Source organism: Vulpes vulpes, chromosome 2 (genome assembly GCF_048418805.1).
Source record: "Vulpes vulpes isolate BD-2025 chromosome 2, VulVul3, whole genome shotgun sequence".
NCBI lineage: Eukaryota > Metazoa > Chordata > Mammalia > Carnivora > Canidae > Vulpes > Vulpes vulpes.
In genome coordinates, this window is record NC_132781.1 from 56107369 (window position 1) to 56122170 (window position 14802).

Here is a 14802-nt window from a genome sequence, read left to right on the forward strand (position 1 = left end):
GGGGCTTGGTAGCTCTGGGGCTCTGGGCAAGTGTCTTCATCCCTGACCTCTGTCTCCTCTTCTGTGAGATGAGAATAATCACAGGCCCTACCTCACAGAGTTACTGGGATCTGAGAGATAGGCACAAAATGTGCTTGTCCCAGTGCTCAAAGGAGGAGGCCAAGCCAACAGGCTGAGGTGGCCTTGGGTGCCAACCATTCGGCCTGGCCTAGAAGAATAGCTCCAGGCTGGGTCCAGAGACCCCAGGAAGCCACTGGGGGCAGCAGTCCCTGGTTTCTTCTCCCTCTCATCTGAGGTTCCTCCAGACCCAGGGCTCCAGAGCACACAAGGCACTGCCGCAAACGCAGCAGCCAACTCAGAAGCTGGGCTCTGACATGGCTTCTGCAGACTCTCCCCGCCTCTGCTCTGTTGGCTGGGGCTCCTGGCACAGAGGGTTCAGTGCGCAGGCTTTGGGGGAATCACAAAATGGTTCCCAAATAATGCACTGTGAAAAAGTAACAGCAGCATCCCTGTCCCCCTGGCAAAGGCAACCAGCCCCCCACTGCCTAACCACATCCCGTCTTGCCCTATGATCTCACAGTATGACCACAGCCGGCTTCCTCTGTGAACTCAGCCCTCCCCTGGAGCCCGCAGCTCCCCAGGGGCAGGAGCATCACAGCCAAGGACATCAGGCAGATTCAACCCCCACTGCTGTTCTTCCAGGCAAATCTGTTTTATCTGACACTACCTGCCTGTCTGGTTTATGCCTGTGTTCCCATCACCCATGACAAGGGTGGACCCAGGCTGTCACAGTTCACAAAGACCAGCTGGCAGGGAAGGTTAGGAGATGGAAGACTGGATGGATGAACAAATGGCTCATTTGAAGGTCTTATGAGGCCTGAGCTGGCAGGGTCCGGGAACTGGCTCCAGACTCCTTGGGTGCCCACATGGCCTTCTGGTGGGGAATGAATCACAGGATCCTAGGCTGGGAGGGGATGGCAGTTGGAGATGTGGCTGTTCCCTCCCTGGCCCCCAGGCTAGCAATGAATCACCTAGGACAAATGAGGCACAGTTTCTTCAGGTTTTCTAAGGTGAGGACGCCACTGTTCATCCACGATGCCCATTTTGGGGTCTTGCCACTTGGATAATCAAGAAGCTGTTTCTAACATCTAACAAAACTCCCCCTTGTACTAACCTGAAAGCCATTTCTACTTATTCAGTCAACAGTGACTAAGAAGCAATCTGCATCCTGGCCATGAAGCAAACAGACAGGCACCTTTTGTTCATCCTGGTTGGAGAATCAATCTTGATGGAAGTGAGGGCTTGGACATTGCCGCTGACAGCTGAATCCCAGTCCTGGTATTTATTCCAAGGAGCTTTAGACAAGTAACCTGACCTTTCTGGACCTGGGTTTACTCTCCTGCAAAATGCAGGTGATAATACTTTTCTCCTGGGTATAAAGGGACCTTATAATTTGGTGCCCAATCAGGACATTTTTGAAAATAAGAGGGGGTGCTATTAATAATTACATAACAGGCCTCAATGGAGGCTAACCTTATGCACAGAGCAGTACGTGCCAATGAGAAAGGGCACACCAGGCCCATGGTGAGTTTACCAGAAACAGACGAGGGCTATTGTTATCTATACTTTTGGTTATATGGTCAGCTGGGCCCTCTGGGGCCCTTTTTTCTAGAATTTTCCTTTATCTGGGTCTCTCCCACATCCTGGATTACCAATTGGTTTAGGTACCCACTGGTACACCATGCATCTCAACCAGCTTTAGTAGGAAAAGCTGTCAACTTCGAAGTTTTGATTTTTTCTTCTCGGTCCTGATGTTGCCTGATGTTGATTGTTAATCAGGTCTATTGGACTGCCTCAAGCACACTCAAATTCCTAGCTACCCCAAAGGCAGATGCCAGGGGCCAGCCAGGCACACTCAGGGCCAAGTGGTGGTTCCAGATTCCTGCACTGCCAGTGGCAAGGGGTCATTTCTCAGGCCTCCTGCAGGGCCCCTGGTCTAGACTCATCCCCGGCTTTCTGTGATCACAGAATTGTAGGGTAGGGCTGGTGACAGATGCAGGGGTGGGTTCTGTGAGCCTCTCACATGGGACTATAGCCTAGATGGGTGACAAGGCACCACCATGAGAGCTGGTTTGAATCCAGAAATTTCCCTGGGGTCAGCAGTCCTGGGGACTCCCCTTGCCTGTGGGGGTCAGAGAGCAATTTCTTTTGAGTGTCCTGTCACTCTAGCACTTTTCTTTCTCTATATTCAGCATGGTATATTTTGTGGCTCTGCTACTGAGTAATTCAGTGACTATGGGTAAAATGACTCGCGGTCTTAGAATATGAATAGTTCCCTCACCTGCAAATAAGGATAATTGTCAGCCCTGCTGTTAGTCTTAAAAGCATCTTTGTGGGAATCAGACAATGGCTGTCATAATAAATACCCCAAACTACAAAGACCATTGAATGTGAATTGTGCTCCTTAGAGTGGCAGAGTGCACAACTTGGGCCACCACCCATGGCAGCCTGAAATAACAGGGCTTCCCTCCTGAGGTTGTTGGGAGGATTAAGTAAGATCATGTATACAAAGTGCTTGAGTCATGTGACAACAGAGTGTGGTTATCATCTTCAGTGTTTGAACTTTACTCATTCCTAACCCCTGGGGCCACCAGCTTCTGTTGCAGGGCAGGACACAGAGCTCCCTCCCATAAAAACAATTCTTCCTACAAAGTGGCCCCATGCCTGGGCTGCAGTGCCATGGTGCTGAGTGGGAGGTGGACACACGGTGTGTGGCCCCACTGCACTGGGCCAAGCAGGGACACTCGGGCTGCCCACCAGAGGCTGGGTGGGACCCAAGCCCAGGGGAGGCTGCCTCCCAGTGTGCAGGGGCTGTCACGTGGCTTGGTCACACCAGCTCCACTTGTGGGGAGGGAAACCCGTACATAATGGAAACTCCTCACAATACAATGTGGAAAAGCAATTTTAAGAATCGTTTTTATTTTCCTTTCGAAGCCAAGGAAAACAGTTGCAGTTGCTTTTCTTTTTTGGTCAGAGGAAGAAAGTGAGGCGCACCACTCTGATTGCAGTGGAGTTCTCCAGACCTAAGATGACTGGAATGCTGGGGAGGGTTATTTCTCTTGGGGTGCAATTAGTTGAATAAATATCAAGAGAGTAAAAGGAAACAAACTCATTACTGCCCATTAAGAACTGCCAAAGTAGCATAAAACTGAAGACAGGGGTTAGATTCTTTAAGGAAAACAACTCCAAAGCCGAGGGCAAGGCAAAGAGTACAGCCCTTGGTGTCAGGCTGACCTGAGCTCTCGGCTGGGTCAGCTCCAGCTCTTATCTGCATGGGCTCCTGGGGAAGTCACTTAGCCTACCTGGGAGTCAGTGTTCTCATTTACAAAATAGAATTGGGGGACAGCCACCTGGTTAGACTACCTGCGACGGTGTGTGTCAGGCACCCAGCACGGTGCCCTGCTCCTTTCCTTCCTTCTGGAACCCACCTGGCCCCAGATGACACCTGCCAAGCCCAGACCCCATGGAAAACTAACAGGAAGACCCAGAATCGTGAGCCCCAGAACTGGTGTCACTGGTAGGAGTGCCATCCAGAGCAAGATACCTGACACCCCCTCTCAAAACGGCAATAACTAACTAGCTCTGAACGCTGGGATGATTAAATGATAATGTGTATGCAAAGGGCCTTGTGAACCTGAAAATTGTGTGTTAATTATCAAGTTTGGTGCTCTTTTTAATCAAACAATTGCTGAGAAATGCTCTTTCAAGACAGCACAGCCTATGCACTGCATTTGCCCAGCTGTTCCCCTCCCACTCTTGCCCAGCACCGTGTAAGATCCAGGGACAGCAAGACAGCCAGGACCCACCCAGTCTGACAGAGGACGGCTCTAGAGCTGGGTGGTAAGGCCAGACAGACCTCTTGCCCAGGGCCTAGCTCTGTGAGAGGCCCAAGGTCCTCCTCTGAGAAATGGGAGGAGCATTAATTATGGTATCACCCCCACCCTCCACTCCCATGTCAGAGGGCATGGTCAGTGTTCCTCACTGAGTCTGGCAATGTTGTCTGCCAGCATGCTGCCATCATGTTATTATTATCATCTCTAGTTTGGGAAGCATTTCTATGTCCTTTAAGTAGTGTGCAAGGCAGGTTAGATCGCCCCGTTAGATCACATTTCACCGAAGAGGCTTGGCCTTCAGGATCCCAAGTCCAAAGGCACAGGCTCTGATGGGGAAGCTCTGGGAGCCCAGGTTTGGGAAGGGACAAGGCTCAATGATAAACAGGGCCGCCCTGCCAGGTCTTGAGGCCTGGGAAGGCTTGGAAATCAACCATTTCCTGGAGCCAGGTTGCTTCCCTGGGCCCCTGGTAGTTTCTCTGTCAAGGCAGAGGCCCGCACCGGCATGGGCACCAGCTGCCTCAGGTGAGCGGCCTGTGGGAAGGCACCTGCCTGCCCGCCCTAGCCTGCGGCGCTGCTCCTCCCCATTGTTTTGGGCCAGGCGTGGCCACGGGCTGGTGCAGGAGCAGCCAGAGCGCTCTGGAAACCAGGCAAACACTCACAAACTCAGTCCTGTTTCCACTCACGTCACCACAGCCCTACCTCGTAGCCCAATCCAGACCAAAGACCGGGTGTTGTACCTTTCTCTGCCTGGCCTCGATCAAAGTGTGGGCTGGCCACACTTCCTCATTCAAGCAGAAAACAGTTCTGAGTGGCTCTGGGGAGCCCAGGGCCTGTTTTATAACAGCCCACGAACTGGTACAAGGTGGGGCCTGGACCGAGGCTGCTCCCCAGAGAAGCCACAGAGGAGCCTGGGGAGGACAAGACTTCCAGCTTCCATGTCATGCTAATCCTTTTTTTTTTTTTTTTTTTGTACTAAAGACCAGATTAAGTACATTTCTATGTCAGTAAGAGTTTGAAGGTTTGAATACATGAGATCAGATCAGGGACACTTTCCTGACTTCTCCAATTATCCCTGGTTCTGCCACCTTCCAGCTGTGTGATCTTAGGCAACTCACTCAGCCACTCTGAGTCTTAGTTTCCTCATCTGTAAAATGGAAATGACAGCAGAATCTTAACAGTATCTACCTTGAGAGAAGACAAAGTAGAAAATGCTTGCAAATGGCTTGTGAGGAGCAGGTTGGGTGTTATTGATAAATATAAGAGATGACATCCAGGGCACCTGGGTGGCTTAGATGGGTGTCTGCCTTCAGTTCAGGTCATGGTCCTGGCATCAAGGCCTTTGTTGGGCTCCCTCCTCAGTGAAGAATCTGCTTCTCTCTCCCCTATTCATGTTCTGTCTCTCTCTCTCAAAATGAAAGAAAGAAAGGAAAGAAAGGAAAGAAGAAAGAAAGAAAGAAAGAAAGAAAGAAAGAAAGAAAGAAAGAAAGAAAGAAAGAAAGAAAGAAAGAAAGAAAGAAAAGGCCTCCTCCTGTGTAGCTGGCACCCCCTCATGCCATCACCTGCATGAGCTCCCCTGGCCCTGCCTCTCCATAGCCCTCCCCACTGTGTGGAAGCTGTTGTCAGGTGTGCCCTTTTATTCAGCCCAGAGATATTTACTGAGTGCCCATATATTCCAGGCCACATGCTTGGCATTGAGAATGGAGCAGTCAGCCCCCTGCCCTCCTTGCGGTTCCAGTCACGGGGGTGGGGTCAGGAAACATTTTACATCTGCTAACAATGAGGACTCTGGAGAGGAGGGTGGGGAGGTTACAGTTTTAAGTGACTGGGTAGGCCTCACTGGGAAGGTAATATCTCAGCAAAGACCTTAAGAGGTGAAGGAGTGAGCGATGAGGAAAGGGGGTAAGAGTGTTCCAGTCAGGGAACAGCATACAAAGGTCCTGAGTCACAATCGTGCTTGGCGAGCATACGGACCCTCCAGGAGGCTGTGGTGGCTGCAGTGGCATGAGGATGGGGTGGAGGGAGGGGATGAGAGGAGTCAGAGAAGAGGTCAGGGAGGGAGCGAGCCAGGTCTGCAAGAGCCAGAGACACCTTCTAAGCTTTTTCTCTGAGTTGAGGAGCTCTCTAGGGATTCTGAGTAGAAGATGGAACTTTTTTAAAAGGATCAGGGATTCCCGGGTGGCTCAGCAGTTTAGCACCTGCCTTCAGCCCAGGGCGTGATCCTGGAGTCCTAGGATCAAGTTCCGCATTGGGCTCTCTACATGGAGCCTGCTTCTCCCTCTGCCTCTCTATCTCTCATGAATAAATAAAAATAAATAAAAATCCTAAAAAAAAAGAAAAAGAAAAAGGATCACTCTGGCTACTGGGCTGAGAACAAAGGGCAGGAGCAGGTCCAGCAGCAGACAGGTCCAGGTGAGAGGTGGAGGGGGTGTTGTACCAGGGTGTAGGAGAGCTGACGAGCAGAAGCAGGACTCTGAGAATATGTCCAAGAAATTGCTATTATGATTTGGTGGTGAATTAGATGCGGGGCATGAAAAAGTGGAGTCAAGGTCATTGACTTCAAGGTTGTTGCCCTGAGCAACTGGAAGAGCAGAGCTTCCATTTCTAACACAGGAAAATCTGGGGTAAACATGTTTAGATAGAGGTGTGACGACATCAGTTCACTTCCAGATACGTTAAGTTTGAGATGCCTAGGAGATAGTAGGGTGGAAATGTCAAATGTCAAAGGGGCAGTTAGATGTATGGGTCTGAAGTCAAAGGGGAAGGTCTGGGCTGGAGAAATAAATGTGGGAGTTAGCAGCACCTGAAGGCCACAAGACCACATGAGATCACTGAGGTAAACAAGAGGTCTGAGGATGGAGCTCTGGGTCCCCCAGGACAGGAACAGAAGGATGAACCAGCAAAGGAGAGAGAAAGGGCAGCCAGTGAGAAAGGAAATGGTGATCTTCAGGAAAGGAAGTCTAAGAAGGGAGTGACCAACCACATTCCCCAGTGTGGAGAGGCAAGTACTGATGAGGACTAAGAACAGGCCATTTGGTCTGGCAAGTGAGGCCACCAGTGATCCTGTCCAGAACACTCGGAGGGAAGGGGGGATCTAGGCCTGATGGGAGTGGGCTCAAGAGAACAGGAAGTGAGGGCCTTTCTGGAAACCAAGTACAGGCAGCCCTTCGGAGGGTTTTGCTAAAAAGGGGAGCAGAAGATTGGAACGGTAGCTGGAGAGGGGATGTGAGATCAAGAGAGGATTGATTTTCTTTAAGATGAGAGAAATAACAGCATGATTATAGGAAAAATGTGATCATGCAGGAGATATGGGGGAGAAACGCTGGAGCCATAGCCCTGGGTAGGCGAGAGGAAGGATGTGCACACATCCATCCCCTCCCTCTTGGCCTGGCTGACTCCCGCTCATCCCTCAAGGGGTCAGTGTAAAGGTCACTTTCTCAGGGAAGCTTTCTGGAATCCTCCGATTAGGTCAGTTCTCTGTTCTACCCTTTCACAGCATATGTTCCTGCTGCTCTGTGGCTCTTGGGGACTGTGCCACTGTGCGTAAGCCACGTAAGGGCAGGGCTGGCTCAGGCCTGTGTGCGGCCATACGCGTCCAGCAGCCAGCATGCTGCCTGGCACACCAGGATATCTGGTGAGGGAATGAATGGTCCAAGAGCAGAACTGAAACGAATCCAGAGACACATGTCTTTTTTCCGCTTCTGTCTGCTTTAATCACATTGCAGCGGCCAGGGGGAACTTGCAGTTACTGGCTATTACAAATATTTGGATTTAGAAGAGCTCAGTTGTTTGTTCCTGTTTGGGCTCTTCAGCTTGTCTCTAACACACAGACCAAAGCCATGTGACTGGACACATCCTTCCATTGACATTGTCCACTACCAACTGAACAGATTCCATCCCGTGTCCAGAGATTTGTTCATTTCACAAATATTCACTGTAAGCCTGCTTTGTGTAGCATCCTGAGGACACAGGATGGAATCAGACACAGCACCTGCCTGCATGGAGTATGGAGTCCGCTAAAGAAGACCACACAGAACCCTATTCACCATGACTGTCACAAATGCTTCAGTAAAGGGAAAGCCCAGGGGGGTTACAAACAGGTTAGAACAGGGAGACATAATGGTCTGGGGGGCATGAGGCAGAGAACAGAGATTAGATAAGCCTTCCCCTGCCTCCCTGCCCCAGCTTTGAGCTGCCGTCTGTGGTTTTCAGGCTTGGGCCAGGAGCTCCGCGAGGGGGCTGGGCTTGAGGGCGGGCTCTGGGAGTGGCAGGGCCATGGCCTCCTGCCTCCAGATGCCCCGGTCCCCTCCGGCTTCCTCTCTACCTCTGTGGAAGCCTGCCTGTCTCCTTCTGCTGCTTCCAGAAGGGCTGCCTCCTGAACTGCATTTTTGGAAAGATTTGCCTGGCGAGAAGGCTGAGCTCATTTATGGCACAGGCTGCTGGCAGTGACAACACCGTTACTGAATCTCCCTTCTGTTTACTTTCAGGTTTTCATAGGCTCTGTTCTCAAAGAGGAAGCACCATTTTGTGAGGACCATGAGGCTGCTGTGTGTGACATACTGGTGGCTGGGACTGCTGGCTGCCATGGGAACAGCTGCAGGCCAGAAGGAAAGCTTCGAGGGCACTGAGGACGGCTCGCCCAGTGAGTTCATTTACCTGAACAGGTACAAACGGGCCAGCGAGTCTTCAGACAAGTGCACCTACACCTTCATTGTGCCCCAGCAGCGGGTCACAGGTGCCATCTGCGTCAACTCCAAGGAGCCCGAGGTGCTCCTAGAGAACCGGGTGCACAAGCAGGAGCTGGAGCTGCTCAACAGCGAGCTGCTCAAGCAGAAGCGACAAATTGAGACGCTACAGCAGCTGGTGGAGGTGGATGGCGGCATCGTGAGTGAGGTGAAGCTGCTGCGCAAGGAGAGCCGCAACATGAACTCGCGGGTCACGCAGCTCTACATGCAGCTCCTGCATGAGATCATTCGCAAGCGGGACAATGCGCTGGAGCTCTCCCAGCTGGAGAACAGGATCCTCAACCAGACAGCCGACATGCTGCAGCTGGCCAGCAAGTATAAGGACCTGGAGCACAAGTACCAGCACCTGGCCACACTGGCCCACAACCAGTCCGAGATCATCGCGCAGCTCGAGGAGCACTGCCAGCGGGTGCCAGCAGCCAGGCCCGTGCCCCAGCCTCCCCCTGCCACCCCACCCCGGGTCTACCAGCCATCCCCTTACAACCGCATCATCAATCAGATCTCTACCAATGAGATCCAGAGTGATCAGAACCTGAAGGTGCTGCCTCCCCCTCTGCCTACCATGCCCACCCTCACCAGCCTCCCGTCCTCCACAGACAAGCCATCGGGTAAGTCCTTCCGGGAGGGAGCCTGCTCCATCTGGGCCTCAGAGCAGGCGCCAGGCTTCCCTTGGCTGAGACCACAAGTGGGGGAAAAGCCACGGCAAGCTGAAGCCGGGCCAACAGACTTGCACAATCCCCCAGCAATCCCTTGGGCTGAGCCTTGGCAGCAGGTGTGGGGGGCCGCAGGGGGCATGTTCCTTAGATAGATGCTCCAAGGTAGAACCCAGAAACAGGGCAAGCCCCAAAAGGGAACAAATGTTCTCTGGCTTCAGATGGGAAAGAGCCCCAGGCCTGTAGTTTTCTGGGCTCCATTTAGATGCTCTGTGTTGGCAAGGAGGATGTCTCTCCTGCAAGCTCTTGCTCTTATACTGTGCCCAGCATAGAAATGGCGATCGGTAAAATGCTCACCAAAGAAACTAAGGAGCCAAAGGAAAAGAAAGTGTTATCACGGCACAAGTATGATAAACATGTTGTAGGGGCTGGGGGATGGGACGGAGTACTTTCTGAAGCCCACACATTTTTTAGAGTCTTCTGTTGTCCCAACTTTTCAGTGACAATTATACATACTCATAAATACGTGTTTCATCTTAAAATATGGTAATTCTCATAACATCATTATGGGGGAGGAATGGGGTTGCTGGTACATTCCAAAGCTTTACTAGGGTCCTGGCTTTGAGCATTTCACAGATACTGTATCACTAACCCTGTAGCTCCTTGTGGAAGATTAACTGAAAAAAAGGCTGGATTTGAATTCAGACCTTTACACTTTAAATCTAGGGTTGACTCCCCTGTGCTCTGGGACTCTGGGGAGATCATGAACCTAGCCCCCTGAAGCTCAGCCTCTCATTCATCCAGGACCTTGTGAGCCTTCCATATGGGCTGTCAGATGAAAACTGGATTGATCTTTGCAGAAACTAACCAAGTATCTGCTATAAGTCAGTAATTTTGGTATCACTTCATTGTATAAGCGGGGAGATATTTTTACTGAAAATATCCTGTTTTACACTTATTTCACACTTCTGAAAATAATCAGCAGTACTGGGAAGAGCAGCTTCTTGCTAATTCCAGAAAGAGGGTGGCCCATGCAAAAGACAAGGGCAACATGTTTGTACGTCTGTGATGGGGAGAGCATCTGCCTGCAGCACCCCACACCTCACAGGAAAGCCCTCTACTGGGTTTGCAGGAGAACATATGCTTTGAACAGACTGACCTGGATTCAAATTCTGATTTCCCCTACTGATTAGCTCTAGGATATTAGGCAAGTCACCTTGCCTCTCAGAGCCTCTGTTTGTTCTGTCGACTGGGGACAGATTAAAATAATGCCTACCCAAAGATGAAATGAAATACTGAAAAAACAAATGTGTCTGGAATGGTGCTGGGTCCATGGAAAGTCTCAATACTTGGTAGCTCTCTGTTTCCTTCCATTTTTTGTTTGTTTGTTTCATCTTAAAGCAAGGAGACTGAAATAAATAAATAGCCCCTTTTCAGTGCTGGCATTCTATAGCAGGTGACTGGCTCATCTGTACATGTGTTTGTTTTAAATCAGAAGCTCCAAAAGAGAGGGCAGAGTGTGCTAATAGGTCTTGATAGAATACCCAGAGGGTAAAACATGCCCTTGGGCACGAAATGAAGACTAAGCTGTTTGTCATAGTCTTTTTAATTTTTTTTTTTTTTAATTTATGATAGTCACACACAGAGAGAGAGAGAGAGAGGCAGAGACACAGGCAGAGGGAGAAGCAGACTCCATGCACCGGGAGCCCGACGTGGGACTCGATCCCGGGTCTCCAGGATCGCGCCCTGGGCCAAAAGCAGGCGCTAAACCACTGCGCCACCCAGGAATCCCTGTTTGTCATAGTCTTAACGTCCGGCTGACCTCAGTGTTACCCGACAGACCTGCTCTCGCCTAAGCATCTCTGGTTTCTGAGTCAATGATTTCAGGACATCCCTGAGCTTGAACTGAGCTGAAAGGTATCTAGTGTTGGAAGAAAGACCTAGGTTTGCATCAACCTCTTAGTAGTGGTTTGTGAGGAAGTTACTTAGCTCCCCTGAGCCGCAATTTTTCCCTCTGTAAAATGGGGACAGGAGTTATCATACTGTAGGGTTACTGTGGAAACTCAATGCAGTCAGGCGTATGATATTATGTCAGCCAACCGTGGACGTGCTCCTGCTCTGTGCCAGTTACAGAGCCAGGCTTAGAGGAGCTGGTGAAAACTCTGGTCCCAACCTGTAGGAACTCAGTCTAGGGGAGTTTGCAGATGCATGAATGCAATGGGATCTATTCAGTGCCCTCCAATTCTATCCCCCAAAATCAGCACATCAGATCTGATGAAGGATTTTGCTGAGGGGGAACATTTGTCAAGGCTACAATTTCCAGAATGTTGTAAGAATTGATGGGACTGACATGCCAAAGTACTTGAAATCAGGAATTCAGTGAAAATCAGGGTCTGTGTAGTCACTATGGTAATATCACAGTATGCTAAGTGCCCTGCAGAGCAGCGAATGAGGGGCTCTCAGGACACTAAAGTAGCATGTGTGACTGAGTCTGCCTGGACTAGAAGGGAGAAGCCGGACAGAGATGGGACTTCTGTGTTGCATTTTGAATGATTTCTAAGAGTTTACCAGACCAAGGAGTTGGGAAATGGGGTTACTAGTTGGTCTTTGACAGAGATGAGTCTGTGCAAAGTCCTGGGATCACGGCCCTACTCCTGGTACCTCAAATGGTCTGGGACCCCTGCTTCTTCATACTTATAGTCCAGCATGGGCTGTGCATTCCAAGGCCCCTGCACGCACCCAGCCCACTTTCTCTCCCACTCAAGGAAGCACACCTACATGGGAGGCAATGGCAGTGACTTTCCGTGGACATAACAAATGCACTATAATTTATACTTTTTTTTTTTTTTAAAGCAAAGCCTTCCCAAAGCCCTCCCAAGTGTTGGTACTGATTGTTGGTAACAGATTCATTATAACCCATCTCCCCAATTAGCCCCCACCCAAGGTATTACCAGCCAGATCTGGCCATGGAAGCTGACTAGATGGACAGGAAGGGCCCTGTCCTTTCCTGGGTGGAAAAGGCAGATGGCCTTTCTTAGCCAATCGGCAGGGAGCTCTTATCAGGCCTGTTCTGAGAGCTTGCAGGCAGGTTCTGTGCCTGGAAGACAAAACCTTCTTCTGTGCTCTTAACCACAAGATCCTTTGTTCCTAAGGAACATTTGGCCAGAAACACCTTTGTGTGCATGACTTGGCAGTTTCTAAATCTTTCATCCCATAACCTCAGAGCCATCCCCTCTTTTCCTCACTGTCTGGGCTGCTTGGGCCACAGTACACTTTCTCCAGGGGACTGCAGGAGCCATGGCCACTTATCTGGGAGCTGCACTTACCAGCTTGTTACCAGCCAGACAGTAAGAGGCTGGCCCCAGGCCAGGCCCAAGCTGCCCAGAGCCTGAGGGAGGGAGGCCCAGGCAACTCCTGGCTTTCCTGGTGTCTGACTTGGGTTCTGTCCTGTCTCTCTCAGGTCTTGCCAGACCTGGGTCATTTCAGTTAGGATGATGCTTTGACAAGCAAGGTCAAAGGGCCCTGCTTGTGGCCCCTTCTCCCCATAATCTGGCTGCTGCCGCCTGCCCTTCCTCTTTTCCTATCCACTTTCTCATACTCACACATCCCCTGACCTCTTTCTCTATGTGTGTGCCCTTGACACGCACGCACGCACATGCGCACCAATCAGGTCTGCTAAAGAGGAAGACTGCACAGGTCACAAAAAGGCACAGAAATGGACAGGATGGAGCCTCAGTGCTGGCCTCCTCCCAAGATGGTCCAGGAGGCCTGGGGCACTGTCCCTCAGCTCTGCACAGGCACAGCCATGCACATGCCAGCCCTCCTGCTGTGGCACCCGCCCTCAAGAGTGATCAGAGGAGGAAAGGCAGTATTAGCACCAACTGCCACAGCATGGCCCTGCCTACAACAAATCCTTAAAAACCAAAAGTAGTAGGCATTTCTAGCTGTTTTCTCTATTGAGAACATAATCAGCTCAGTTTGTTTCTCAGTGGGTAAAGAAGGGACCATACAATCATAAAAGATTAGAGCTTGTTAGGGGCCTTATCACCCCAGGGCCTGTCAGTGATAGAGCCAAGATCAGTCCCTGGACTTGTAAGTTTCAGGATATCGAGGTTCAGATTGATTAAGTAACTTAGCCAAGACAATACAGCTAGTAAGTGGTTCAGCCAAGGCTCAAACTCAAGTCTGTCTTAACCATTCTGGGACACTGCACATTTCCACAGAAACGCTAGAGGGGAACTGGTGTGAAAATCACTCTATAAATGCTGGACTTGGCCTCAGGTGCCAGCTGCCTGAGATGTGACCCTCCATCACTATTTCATGTACTAGGTTCCAAGCAGCTCCTTGTAAAAGAGCTCTGGGAACAGAGTTGGTGGATTTGTTATTACAACTCTCACAGTTCTAACAACATAAGACATTGTCACTGCAAACTCATCAATATCATGCCTCCCCCTTATGCAGGCCTGGGAGGAGCCAACCACACCAACCATCTACACTGGCTTATCAGTCACACAAATGACTATTGTGGTGAACTACGTAGCAGACTAAATCATATAACCCTGAGAGAAAGAAAGGAAGGAAGGAAGGAAGGAAGGAAGGAAGGAAGGAAGGAGGGAAAGAAAGAAAGAAAGAAAGAAAGAAAGAAAGAAAGAAAGAAAGAAAGAAAGAAAGAAAAGAAAAGAAAAGAAAAGAAAAGAAAAGAAAAGAAAAGAAAAGAAAAGAAAAGAAAAGAAAAGAAAAAAAGAAAGAAAGAGAAGAAAGAAAGAAAGAGAAAGAAATAGAAAAGAAAGGAAAAGAGAGATAAAGCAGAACTGAGTTAGCATCATACTGCAGAATCTCTACAACTGAGTTAATTGGGTGTCTGGGGGGCTCAGTCAATTAAATGTCTGCCTTCGGCTCAGGTCATGATCCCAGGGTCCCAGAATCAAGCCCCACATTGTGCTTCCTGCTCACAGGGGAGTCTGCTTCTCCCTCTCTCTCTCTCTCTGCTCCTCCTCCTGCTCATGTTTTCTTGCTTGCTCATTTTCTCTCTCTGATAAATAAATGTAATTAAAATTTTTTTAAATAAATAAAACAACTGAGCTCTTCCACAGAAATCATAATATGCACCTGAGTTCCAGTAAATGGACCCAACTAAAACTGCAGATAAATCTGATCTTTAATTTGTCTTTAAGCTGGACAGATTCTCTGGGTGTATTTGTACTCAGCATTTCAACATCCAGGAAAATCTGAAGATCTGATTTCTTTAAAGATATTAACTCTACATATATAAAAATCAGCAGATGTGCTCTGTTCCTGGGGCCACACCAGTTGGCACCACATTGTTTCACTACTAACGCAGAGACCCGTTCCTCCCAATAGATGCCCTATGGCCAGAGAGGCACAGGCAACTTGAACATGAGTGTTTTCCTAGATGGCTTTTCCCTCCTATATTTTACCTCCGTGAGGTAGGAAATATGTATGTTAGATTGTGATTTTTTTTTTTTTTTTTTTTTTTTAGATTGTGATTTTAAA

The 14802-nt window shown here is 49.6% G+C and overlaps 2 protein-coding genes across 27 annotated transcripts in view; one reads left to right on the forward strand and one right to left on the reverse strand.

Moving 5' to 3' along the window:
* RALGPS1 (Ral GEF with PH domain and SH3 binding motif 1) overlaps window positions 1-14802 on the reverse strand; it is a 291129-nt gene that overhangs the window by 107474 nt on the left and 168853 nt on the right. The window lies entirely within an intron of this gene.
* ANGPTL2 (angiopoietin like 2) overlaps window positions 1-14802 on the forward strand; it is a 36143-nt gene that overhangs the window by 5679 nt on the left and 15662 nt on the right. Inside the window, exon 2 of the mRNA XM_026009326.2 lies at window positions 8378-9243. Within this exon, the coding sequence (XP_025865111.1) occupies window positions 8427-9243 (817 nt within the window). The 5' untranslated portion in view covers window positions 8378-8426. The remainder of the gene's footprint in view (window positions 1-8377; window positions 9244-14802) is intronic.